The 13,314-nt window shown below is 38.9% G+C and overlaps 1 protein-coding gene across 1 annotated transcript in view; it reads left to right on the forward strand.

Moving 5' to 3' along the window:
* The first annotated feature begins 8,982 nt into the window (after nt 1–8,982).
* CRPPA (CDP-L-ribitol pyrophosphorylase A) overlaps nt 8,983–13,314 on the forward strand; it is a 428,617-nt gene continuing 424,285 nt past the window's right edge. Inside the window, exon 1 of the mRNA XM_007946658.1 lies at nt 8,983–9,230. Within this exon, the coding sequence (XP_007944849.1) occupies nt 8,983–9,230 (248 nt within the window). The remainder of the gene's footprint in view (nt 9,231–13,314) is intronic.

Genomic DNA, 13,314 nt, shown 5'->3' on the forward strand with positions numbered 1-13,314 from the left:
CTTGAACATTTTCCAGGAATAAGAGATAGGATAGGTGAAAAGAAATAAGTTGGAGTGAAAAGGGTCAGTGTCAAATTAAGATCAAAGTAACTTTTTCTTTTAGAAATAGTTGTAAGCATGCTCATTTTTCTGAAGACTGTGTAAATTGGTCTCTATGTATTTAAGTTCACATTCAGTGGCAAATTTAACATTTATTTATTTATTTATTTACTCATTCATTCCTTTAGTTGTAGTCATAATCACAAATGGAAGCATTTAATTTCTATCTAACTTATTTCTCTTCACATATGGCATAAGCAACACAATGACCTTATGCCTTCCTTTTTGCAATTTGCCATAGTTTACTTCTTCATGGAACATTGTCTTTTGGTCACCAAGTGATTCTTGTCCAAACCAATTCAGTTTACTGCTCTAACTAGATTGTACGTTGTTTGCCCAAACTCTGTGCATTCTTTTTGTTTTACTTTTGTTTTTCCCTAGCCCAGTGAGTGTTCCATGCTAGAGAATGATGAAACACTTGAAAAATTGATAGCTAGTTCATATTCTTTGTATGTTACTAAAGAGATCGTATTATCAGTGTCTCCTCTTCCTTTTTTCTCTGTACTACCATTTCCCTTCTCTACTTTCCTTATGGCTATAGCTTCTTTTAAGCTACTTACGATCAAGATTTGGTATCCCTATGGATAAGGCATTATAAGGCAATCATGTCACAAATTGGAATCTATAGGACACATTGCATCCTGTATTTATTCTATGCTTGAGGGAGAGAGGGAAACTAATGCTCAAATGTTCACATTCTTTTCTTCCACAAATAACAGACTTGACTTTGATTTCCCTGGGAACATTTTCTTCTTAAAATTTAGGTTCTTGTTAGTTTGTTTAAATCTTCTTTTAGTAATGAATTTAGTAAGGTTAAAATGCACAGGAATGGCTTTGGTACATGTTTTTCTTTATGGAAATGGCAGAGCTTCTTGCTTTTGTAGCTTTTGCTCTCCTTTGATAAATCCATCTGTGACTTCCTTCTACTAATTTTATAGATTGGCCACCACCAAGTCTAGACCAGCTACTTGCTTTCTAAGCAAATATTTCAAAAGTACCACCTCTCCCATATCGTCCCTTACACATAAGGACCATTCCCTCTTTTAGTATATGGAGCTATTTGGCATCCCTCAGTTGAACTGTACCCATTACTTCCAGAGCTTCAGTCTCAGGCAATAATTTCAATTCTGTTTAAGTTGTAGTCTAGGATGCTATCAGAGAAGATGCTGTGTTTTTACAACAAGTCTATGGAAATACCAGAGAGATAATCCAGTTTTCTGTCTTCCTTTCTGGAACTGAACACTCTTCGCTGTGTTTCTCTCCTTGTGAATCAACAAAGACATAAAATAAGCTATTTTAATGGATTTCTTGTGCAATTCTTGTGTGGCATGTTTATTATATTACATTAATTTTGCATTAAGTTCTGGAATTAAATGCATTGAATACAGAGTAAATTAGTGTATACTTGTTTTTATCTGTTTCTTAAAGTCTAGTCCACACCTACATTGGAATCTCTATTAAAAATGAAGATTTCTGGGCCTAATCCAGATCTACTGAATCAAATTGTCTGTCAATAGATGTCAGGGATATGATATTATAATAAAATATAATGTAATATAAATGTAATGTGATGTAATACATCATAAGAGTACAATATTATTTATATATGTGTATATATATATATATATATATATACAATTCTCTTAAAATGTTAAACTTTACTACCATTAATTATGTCATTCAGCCCTAAGGCTAAATATTCACCATTGTTTCCCTTTTTAACTATACAGGAAAAGTGGACAGGTGAGACATTAATAATTAACTTTGGAAGAAATAGTGAGAAAATGAAAGATAACAAGCTTGTTGTCATGTGGTGTTGTTTACTTTAAACTACTCACAGAAAGACCTCAATTCTGAGCATTACCTTTCATATGAACGAAAATGGGTTAAAGATCAGAGGTTAATAGACTGTACTATTTACATAAGATCACAATTGCAAGACAGGAGTCAGAATTCATACACTGACAGAAATTCTGGCACTGGTCCACAGTAGAACTACAATTTACTTTATTAGGCTCTGATTTGAACAGAGTTAAAGGGTAAGCCATTAAGCTATTCATTAGCTTTTGTGAGCAACACCTTAGCTAACCTCTAAAAATGCTATTAAAACAGTAACTATGGTTAAGGAGGAGAGGAAACACTGCTAATTAAACTTGAATTAACACTGGAAATATTTCTTCTTCATTAATTCTAAAATTCTCTAATAATAATTTTTAAAATCCCCAAGATAAGTTTTCCATGGTACACTGATAATGTGAAAACTAAAAAATAAAATAAAAAAAAATTCAAGGTGCCAGATCTTTCAGATATAAAGATGAAAGCCACTTCTATTTAATGTATACTCTACTGTTCATGTACATGAAATGCAAGGACATGTCAAAATGGGATAATAAAATTGTAGTATATATTTCACAAAGTTTTGCTTAAAACATTCACAATAAATGCAATAGATTGTCTCCACAAGATAATTAAAGAGTTTATTAAAAACAACAACAACAACAAAAATCTAATAGTGTACTGGAACTGGTATGATCTGGTAATGGGACATGAGAAAAACTGAATGAACAATACCTTCTTTTTCAATCACATCAATGTATCTTTGTTTAACTTCATGTGGAGACAACCGAATATAAATTTGAAGCTCTTTCTGAGTGTGAAGCTTTATTAGTTTTCTACTGCTGTTATAACAAATCAACACACAGAGTGGCTTACTAAATCACAAATTTATTATCTTAGAGTTCTGGCAGTCAGAAATATGAAATCACTTTCACTGGACTGAATCAAGGTGTTAACAAGGCTTCATTCCTTCAGGAGGCGCTATGGAAGAACCCAGTCCTCTGCTGTCCACATTCCCTGGCTAGTAGCCCTGAATCACTCCAACCACTACTTCTTCATCACATCTCTTTCTCTATTTCTACCCTTTCTGTTTCCCTCTTATAAGGATGCTTATAATTATTTTGGACCTACCTGAATAATACAGGGTGATCTTTCCACTTTATTATCTATTCTCCAACTTGATTATTAATTTAATCAAATGTTCAAAGTCCCTTTTGTCATGTAAGGTAACATATTCACAGATTTCAGGAATTAGGTTTTAGACATTTTTGGTAGGCCATTATTTTGCCTACTACTAAAACCTAGATCAATAGCTACCTCAAGACTTCCTTACTCAGGCTCTTAATACAGGTGAGGCTTATTTTTTTCTAAGCTTTTAAACTGACACCTCAGAATGGTTATTATCAACAGATCCCAGTAGCTCTCACTTTCAAGGATATGTACTTTTGAATGCCTGATGCAGAGATGTTCTTATTATATGTCTGTTATAACTGGAAGAAAAAAAATCAGGCCTTGAGTTGCAATATTGAATTGTATGGGCAAAATATTGAATGATGCAGAAAGCGCCAAAAGAAGATAGGAAGAATAAACAGAGTCACTGTATCAAAAAGAACTTATTGACATTCAATGATTTCAAGAGGTAGTGTATGATCAGTTGTACTGAAGGAAGAAGTCTGAGTGGCACTGAAGGAACCGGTGAAAAACAAGGCACCAGGAATTGATGGAATACCAATTAAGATGGTCCAATAATGAACAAATGAAATGCTGGAAGTGCTCACTCATCTATGCCAAAACTTGGAAGAGAGCTACCTGGCCAAACAACTAGAAGAGATTCCAAAGAAAGGTGATCTCATAGACTATGGAAATTATCAGACAATATCATTAATATCATGTGCAAGTAAACTTTGTTGACAATAATTCAAAAACAATCGCAGCAGTACATCAACAGGACACTACCAGAAATTTAAGCTGAATTCAGAAGAGGCATGGAACAAGGGATATCACTGCTGATGTCAGAAGGATATTGGCTAAAACCAGAGAATATTAGCAAGATATTTGCCTGTGTTTTATTAACTATACAAAGGCATTTGACTTTGTGGATCATAACAAAGTATGGATTACACTGTGTTCATTAGAATCCTACACATCAACCAAGAGGCAGTTGTTCAAACATAACAAAGGGATACTCTGTGGTTTAAAGTCAGGAAAGGATCAGGGTTGTATCCTTTCACCATTCTTATTCAATCTGTTTGCCAAGAAAATAATCTGAAAAACCTGGACTATACAAAGAAGAATGTGGCATCAGGATTGGAAGAATACTCATCAATAATTTGCAATATGCGGATGTCACAACCTTGCTTGCTGAAAATGAAGTGGACTCTAAGCATTTACTAATAAAGATCAAAGCCCACAGCCTTCAGGATGGATTACACATCAAGATAAAGAAAATAAAAATCCTCACAACTGGATTAATAAGCAACATCATAATAAATGAGGAAAAGACTGAAGTTGTCAAGGATTTCATTTTACTTGGATCTACAATCAACACCCATGGAAGCAGCAGTCGAGAAACCAAATGGCATATTGCATTGGGCCAATCTGCTGCAAAAAACCAAACCAGACCAAACCAAACCCACTGCCATCCAGTCAATTCCAACTCATAGTGACCTCCATTGGGTTGCTGACACAGTAAATCTTTATGGAAGTACATTGCTCAGTCTTCCTTCCATAGAATGGCTGGTGGCTTTGAACCACCAACCTTCTGGTTAGCAATCAGGTGCCTTAGGCACTGTGCTACCAGAGCTCCTTAATCTACTGCAAAAGTCCTCTTTAAAGTATTAAAAAGTTCACTTTGAGGAGTAAAGTGTGCCTGATCCAAGCCACGGTGTTTTCAATCACATCATATGCATGTGAAAGCTAGGCAACAAGGTAGACTGAAGAACTCATGCATTTGAATTATGGTGTTGGTGAAGAATATTGACTATACCATGGACTGCCAGTAGAATAAACAAATGTGTCTGGGAAGAAGCACAGTGAAAATGTTCCTTGGAAGTGAGGATGGCAAAAGCTTCATCTCACATACTTTGGTCGTGTTATCAGGAGGGACCAGTGCCTGGAGAAGGACATCATATTTGGTAAAACAGAGGGTCAATGAAAAAGAGGAAGACCCTGAATGGGATGGATTAACACAGTGGCTGCAGCAATGTGCTCAAACATAGCAATGATTGTGAGGATGATACAGGATGAGGCAGGGTTTCATTCTGTTGTCCTAGGGTCGACATGAGCTATGAGCTGGATGGAACTGACTCGGCAGCACGTAGCAACAACATAACTTGACATTAAAAAAAAACATTGGAATCATATTTTTAACCAAAAGTATGCATAACATGGAACTAGTTATTTCTATGTTGCTTCTCATATAGTATATATGAATGAACAATGTAGCCTTTCACTTTTTTCAGCCAAAGTTGTTTTGTTAGATATTTTAAAAATACAGTATGTGGGGTCTAATGATTCATAACAAACAGAAAAATTAATGTATTTATTCTATGAACAAAGCTAAACCACTGACACAAAATAAATTAGATTCTAATAAAAATTTGTTAAAATTTAATTATATAAAATGATTATGCAGGCAGTTCCCAGGTTACAAATGTCAGCCTTATGTATTATCCATAGTTAAGCACCAAACCTGTAAAGCCTAGTATATTAAAAAATCTGAGGTAAATACAATGATTCATAATAACAAACAGGTGCTATTTTGAGACGTATATCAAAACATTATTATTACTGTATAATGTTAAAGATGTTTTAGTGTATCTGGACTTGTTTCTTTAGTATTTTTTTATGCATAGAATGGTACACTATGAATTATATACCAAGACAAATATTTGACTGACATTTGACACCATACCTAACTGTTTAAACCTATGTACAAATTCCAGTTAAAGGCAGATTTAGGCTTGGAACTTGTTTGCAATCCAGTGAGTGCTTGTACTATGTGCTAAGACTAGGAAAACAAAGATTAAGCTAAATATACTTAAACTTCATCTTTTGATTAAAAAAAGAAATAAAAACCCAAAAACCATGGCCATCAAGTTGATTCTGACTCATATGGGCCCTGTAGGTCTATTTCCAAGACTGTAAATGTTTACCGAAGCGGACTACCTCAACTTTCTTCTGTGGAGTGGCTGGTGGGTTCAAACCATCAATCTTTTGATTAGTAGCTTAATGCTTTAACCACTTTACTATCAGAGCTCCTTTTGGATAAATAAGGGATGTTTAAAAATCACAACTAATAGAATAATTAGACTTGTCCTTTCTGCCTTCATGGATAGATTTATTTATCCATACAGTTAGTCCCAGCCAGTAAGTCAACAAACAGTAACTGAATGCATAAACACAATCAAAACCACAGCCATTGATTCTGACTCAAAGCAATCCTACAGAACAGAGTAGAAGTGCCCCATAGGATTTCCAAGGCTGTAAATCCTTACATGTTTCTCCCATGAAGTGGCTGTTGGATTTGAACCATGGACTTTTTGGGTAGTAGCCAAATGCCTTAACCAACCACCGTTCCACAGTGTTCCTATTGAATGCATAGTATGATAATGCATAGCATGATACTCCTACAAGCATGGGTATGATAATGATTTTCTTTAGAGTCAAGTATAATACAACACCAAATTTTCAGCTAATATTCAGTGACCTGATAACTTTCAACTGTGAGCTAATTATTGACTGTTGAGTACGTTCCGACTCATAGCGACCCAACCTTGGGTTTCTGAGGTGGCATCTCTACAAAGTAGATTGCCCAGGCTTCCTTCTGAGGAGTGGTTGGTAGGTTTGAACTGCCAGCCTTCTGGTTAGCAGTCAAATGCCTTAGGCACTAAGCCACCAGAGCTCCTAATTACTGATTGTAATAAAAGTAACAAAAGGAAAACCAAGAGTGTTTTCAATAACAATAGAATAAATAGAAAAAGCAAGGTAAGACTAGAAAACTTATTTTTCAATTTTGTATGCCTTTATCTTAACTGGGAAAGACAGTGAAAAATACTGAAAATTGGAATTTATAACTGGATAATATTTTCAATGCTTAAGAGATTCTTTTTTATGAATTTTATATTAATAGTTGAATTTTATATTGTAGGTGACGATTGCTAACTATGAATTATTGTTGTTGTTTGCTGTCGAGTCGGCCCCGACTCATAGCGACCACTCCTTGGGTTTCCAAGGCAGCATCACTACGGAAGTAGGATTGCCCAACCTTCCTTCCGAGGAGTGGCTGGTGGGTTTGAACCGCCAGCCTTCTGGTTAGCAGTCAAGTGCTTTAGCCACTATGCTACTAGAGATCCTAACTATGAATTATCAATATTTAATTATATACACTTTAATTTTCAATAATTTACTCAATCAGTAACTCATTCAATAAGTATATAGAGAGCCTTTATTACATTTCTAGAAGGTCTGGTGGCATAGTGCCTAAGGCAGTTGACTGCTAACTGGAAGGCTGGCGGTTCAAACCCACCAGCCACTCTGGAAGGAAGACTGGGCAATCTACTTCCGTAGTGATACTGCCTTGGAAAACCAAGGACCGGTTGCTCTGAGTCGGATCTATTTGACGGCAGTGAGTTTTGAGTTATTACATTCTAGGAACTCGGCATACAGCCCCAAACAAACAAAAAAGCAAGTCTCTGCTCTTTGGAACGTACATTCCAGGGATTCAATAAAAGAGGGAACTAGCATTCCAAAAACTTCACTATATTTCCATGGTAAACACTGTCAGCAAGGATAGTATTAAATAAGGGCAACTAGCATAGTGCCTAAGGCCAACCAAAAGGCTGACCGTTCAAAGCCACCAGCCACGCTTCGGAAGGAAAGTTGGGCAATCCTACTTCCTTAGGTAGTCGTACTGCCTCAAAAACCCAAGGAGGGGTCCCTATGAGTCGGGGCCGACTCAACGGCAAATAACAACAACAACATGCCTCTTGCCTGGGATTCTTCAATTCTGGCTGTACCCCTGTGCAAGGGTCTTAAGACTATTCTGCCCTTAGTTGTAAAATTTTATGCAAGTTACTTAACTCTCCTGTAAAAGGGAAAAGGTATTAGGTTGTCATGGATATTAAATAAGATAGTATCAGTCTATTGTTCAGCCTAAAAAAACAAATCCATTGCCATGGAGTCATTTCAGACTCATAGCGATCCTATAGGACAAAACACCCAACCCTTCCATTAGTTAGCAGCTAAACTCCTAACCATTGAGTCACCAGGACTCCTCATGTTCAACTCAATTCCCAGAAATTATTAGTATTATTCCTTTGGTTCAGTGATGCTGAAATATGTCTGCTCATTAGAATTACCTGGGAATCTTTTAAAAAAATACCAAATCCCAGGCCACACACTAGACCAATTAAATCCCAGGCGCTGAGAGGTGTCAGCAGTTTTGAGCTCCTCAGGTGATTCCAATGTGCAGACAAGTTTGGGAACCACCGCAGTTCGGTTTATCGATGTTTCACAGTAACACCTATCCACCGTTTACCTTTGGTGGGAACCAGGAAACCTGGGCAGTTTAAGTCAGATTGGCGCATGCTCCAATCTATCTACTCCTAAGATTTGAATGCAAATCTTTTCCAAATATCTTTAAGTGTGTAGGGAAGGGCGGGCGAGGATGGGGAAGGAATTCTGACCTCTGCTACACGTGCACTGTTGTTAAGTTTATAGGACCATTAGGTATGTAGGGAGTGCTGCCACTTCACCTGAGGCGACTGGAAGGCCGCCCAGAGATAAGGGAAAAACGGCGAAAGTATCCCTCCTGGGGGCGCTGGGCCATGGTTGTAGAGGCAGCTGCCGCACTGCGAGGAAAGATCGGCAGCTTCAGCTGCGACCGCGACTGTCCCCTTGGGACGCGCAGCGGCGGCGCGGAAGTGGTTCGGGCGGGTTCTTTCAGAACGAAACTCAACGTTGCTCCGCTACCCCCGGCCGATTGCAGGGGCAGTCGCGGGGCACTCTGGTCCGAGGCGAGCGGGACTCGCCGCACCGCCTGCCGCCATGGAGCCGGTGCCATCCGGAGGTTCCAGGCCGGACGAGCCGGGGCCTTGCCTGAGTGGCCCGGGAGGCACCTCCCAGGCGACCTCGGCCTACTCGCTAAGCCTTGCCCGGGCCGAGCCGGGGTGCGGCGTGGCGGCCGTGTTGCCGGCGGGGGGGTGCGGGGAGAGGATGGGTGTTCCCACTCCGAAGCAGTTCTGCCTCATCCTGGAGAGGCCGCTCATCAGCTACACCCTGCAGGCAATGGAGAGGTAACGCGGCGTCGGCACACCCCACGGTCCCCGGGGCCAGATCTCCCTCTCTCAGCCCTGCCTACGTAGGCCAGCTCTGCGGCACTTGCCCGGCCTGCTCTCGCGCAGGCGCTGTAATCCGGGTGGATTGCTGGGCCAGGCTCCGTGAGCGCAGTTATTCACGCTTTAGCTCCGTTCCCAACAGCACTTCAGAGATAGGCAGCTCTGGCTCCTTAGCAGATGGGTACGAAAAGTGGAGGTACCTCACCAAGCCCTTTACGGGCTAACGCCCACAGTGTTGTAGGGAAGGCCACCATGTGGAGGTGGATTGATGAGTTCATGGCTTGGACCCCAGGACACTTGAGTTCTGACTGTGGCTCTTATGAGGATACTTGGTGGTGGCGCTCTGGTTAAAGCATTTGGCTGCTAACCTGAAGGTGGGCGGCACTCTACTTCCGTAAAGATTTACAGCCTTGAAAACCCTATGGGGGCGGTTCTACTTTGGCCTATAGGATTGTTATGAGTCTGAACTTACTGGATGGCAGTGGGTTAGGTGGGTTCCCCCCTATGAGACTTAATGAGGATCAGCTGTTCCAGGAGTTTTTGAGTTTGTCTCTCTCCCTCCCCATGCCTACATTATGAGTCCTACTCCAAGCAAATATAGTTTCAGAGACTTTTTTTGGTTCATTCGCTGCATTCCATCATATCCATACTTTTTGGACACCTCTTTCGAGACGACTGAACCAAATTACTAGGTACTGGAGGGAAGCGATGAGCAGGATTTAATAAAAATCTTTCAAAGGTGAAAAATGTACGTAAGCATGATAAGAGTCTGAAATGAGATCTGTACACGCTGTATCTTGAAAGAAAGGGACTGACTGGCTGGAGAAGTGAAGGAAGCAGTTGTGAGGGGCTAAGGAGGTGAAGAGAAAGAAACGTGTTATTTTATTAATTTTTTTTTTTTTTTTTTAATACCAAATAATGTGACAGAAGGTCCCTGGGTGGTACAAAGGGTTTGGACTGACTACTAAGGTTGGCGGGAGTTCTGGTAGCATAGTGGCTAAGGCACTTGACTGCTAACCAGAAGGCTGGCGATTCAAACCCACCAAACACTCCTCGGAAGGAAGATGTTGCAATCTACTTCAGTAGTGATACTGCCTCGGAAACCCAAGGAGGGGTCGCTATGAGTTGGGTCCGACTCGACGACACATAACAACCTTGGAGGAAGAATCTGGGGGTCTGTTTTAGTAAAGACTACAGCCAAGAAAACCTTGTGGGACAGTTCTTTCTGTAACACTTGGGGTCTGCATGAATCTGAATCCACTGTAGGGCAATGAGTTTTGTGTTTTTGGTTAATGTGATGGATCACGGAGTGAAGCTGGAGGTGAGGGCAAGAGTAGGATTTCCAAGGTCCATGTTGCTAAGGTGTTTAAACTTTACCTTGATTCTGTGATGTGACTTTAGGACTTGAATTAAAGTCTTTACAGTTTGCATTTCAAGAGAGATGGCATCCTTTAGCATAGCATTTGCAAAAGGCTTTAATGAGGAGGTTCTAATCTAGGAACAAAGGAACCCCTCTTCTTACCCATATCCTGGACGTCAGAGAGCCCTGGTTACTTACCATGTGGTTATTTTACTTTCTGAATATTGGAATTTCAAAAGTTGAAGTGTAAAGAGCCATAATCATCCTTTATTCTTGTTATTAGGACAGTTGATAAATCATACAAATATTTAAACAGTTCTGTTCCTCCTTCTCTCATTTCTATAGGTAGTGGGAGGGTTCCTGAAACCATTGTGTGAAGCATGAACCTACAACATTCCAATGTCTTACATTGTGACAATGCAGCTCACATATGCAGGGATACAATGGGTTTTGGTCAGCAGGATGTTCTTGTACTTAATAATTAAATGTAGGGAATTTTATCATTTTTACATTTAATTTCCCTTCTCCATGAAAATGTTTTGTATTGATCTGTATTTTTGTATCTTCTTAACTTCTGAGGCAGGGTAACATAGGTAGACACTTAAAAAAAATAAACAAAAACCAAACATTTTTTAAGTAAAAGAATATTCCATTTCCATAAGCCTTGTTTATGGAAAATAAGGCAAGAGAACACTTCTTTCTATGTTTACCTTACATCAGCCATAAAATCCTGATAGCAATTGTAATTAATCAAAACCTCCATGCTGAAATACTTCATGGTTCATTTTTGTCACTATTAAGATACCTGAAGAACTTTATGGAATATGATTATATGTTGGGTATGTCCTAGGAAATCTCTGGAAACTTTGTTACAAGTGTGTATGTGTGTGTATGCTTCTTGGCTATTTATGAAACTAAATCCCTTTTCTCTCTCATTTGGTAAAAAATGGACTCTATAGATGCTGATAATTTTCCTAGATCATGGTGCCAAAGGCCTAAGTAATTTCATTCCAAAAGATAAATTATGCAAATTAAATAAAGGAAATGGAAACATAAAGTGTTCTGGAAAAGTCTTACTTTTTGTTCTCTCTGTAGAAATTATGCATGCTTTTAAACTATGCATTCATTAAAGATAAGAAGAGGCACAAGTCTCAGTGGTTGAAGTAAGAAAACCAAAGATGTAATTGGATGTCACCACTGCTGTTCATCTACATTATACCAGAGGGTGTCAGGTTTTCTTGCCTCAGGATCTGTGTAATGTCTAGAACTGGACTTCAGACATAGTTTATTTGTCCTTCATAACCCACTGCCATTGAGTCAATTCCGACTCATAGTGACCCTATAGGGCAGACTAGAACTGCCCCACAGGATTTCCAAGGCTGTAAATCTTGCCTCATTTTTCTCCCGAAGAGCTGCTGGGTTTGAACTACTGACCTTATAGTTAGCAGCCAGATACTTTAACCACTGCACCACCAGAGTTCCTTGTCCCTCAAGGCATTTTTCTTACTTAAGCTTTTGCCATTTCACTAATAGAAGTTTGAGAATTCAGTGTGGGTAAGTTTTGACTCCTACTTATTATTAACTTCACTAGGAAATTAAATACTTGTTGAAAAATAACCTGTGTTGATTATTTTTACCTCAGAGTACGTTTTTTACTTTACTGAGCAATTCTGTGCTGTCATAAAGTGAGATTCCCACTAAAGATACGTTTTATTGCTCTATTTTATAATGGACAAGGGAGTATCTAACCTCTACTAAGCAGTTATAAAGAACAGCCTTATAGAAAGTCTTTGGCTTTGCCTCTTTTCTTTCCACTTGATTGATTTTTTTTCCTTGCAATATTTTGTTGTATTTTTGGTGAAAATTTACACAGCATATTTGGTTTTCATTCAGTTTCTAGACAAACTGTTCAGTGACACATTGGTTACATTTTTCACAGTGTGTGAACAGTTTCATTATTTCTGTTTTGGTTGTGCCATTTCTAGGAATCTAGTTTCCCGGGCCCCTACTTTCTCATCTATACTTTAAAGTAATTGTTGACCATTTGGTCCCATACAGATAATTTTTTATAGGTGCACGGTACTCATGCATGATATTCTTTGTGAGCCATTCTGTTATTTAGCTAAAAGGTGACCTTGGGATAGTTTCAGTTCAAGATTTAGAGTATCTCAGGACAGTAATCTCAGGGAGTCCTCTAGTCTCAACCATTCCAGTAAGTCTCTATATTTTTAACATTTTGAGGTTCTGTTACACATTTTTCACCCATTTTCTCAGGATCCATCTATTGTGGTCCTGATCAGAACAATCAGTAGTGGTAGGTGAGCACCACCTAGATCTTGGTCACAGGGTAGAAAAGGCCATGGTTTGTATAGGCAGTTTTTTCTGTAGCCTAGTTTCTTCTCTGAGTCTTGGGTTTCCTTCTTTCTCTTTTGCTCTGGATGAGTAGGGACCTACAGTTGTATCTCAGATAGCTGCTTGTAAGCTTTTAAGATCCCAGACACTACTCACCAGATTGGGATGTAAAACATAAACTCTATGAACTATATTATACCAGTTAACTGAGTTGTCCCACAAGACCCGGTCAGGACTTCAAACCCAGAAAACCATTCCCATGAGGTGATTGGTTATGCCTCTGAAGTATCCAGAACTGAGCCCTCTATGTCCTTTTTTGTATATATATGA

This window comes from Orycteropus afer, unplaced genomic scaffold (genome assembly GCF_000298275.1).
Source record: "Orycteropus afer afer isolate SDZICR_OR568_19922 unplaced genomic scaffold, OryAfe1.0 scaffold00008, whole genome shotgun sequence".
Lineage (NCBI taxonomy): Eukaryota > Metazoa > Chordata > Mammalia > Tubulidentata > Orycteropodidae > Orycteropus > Orycteropus afer.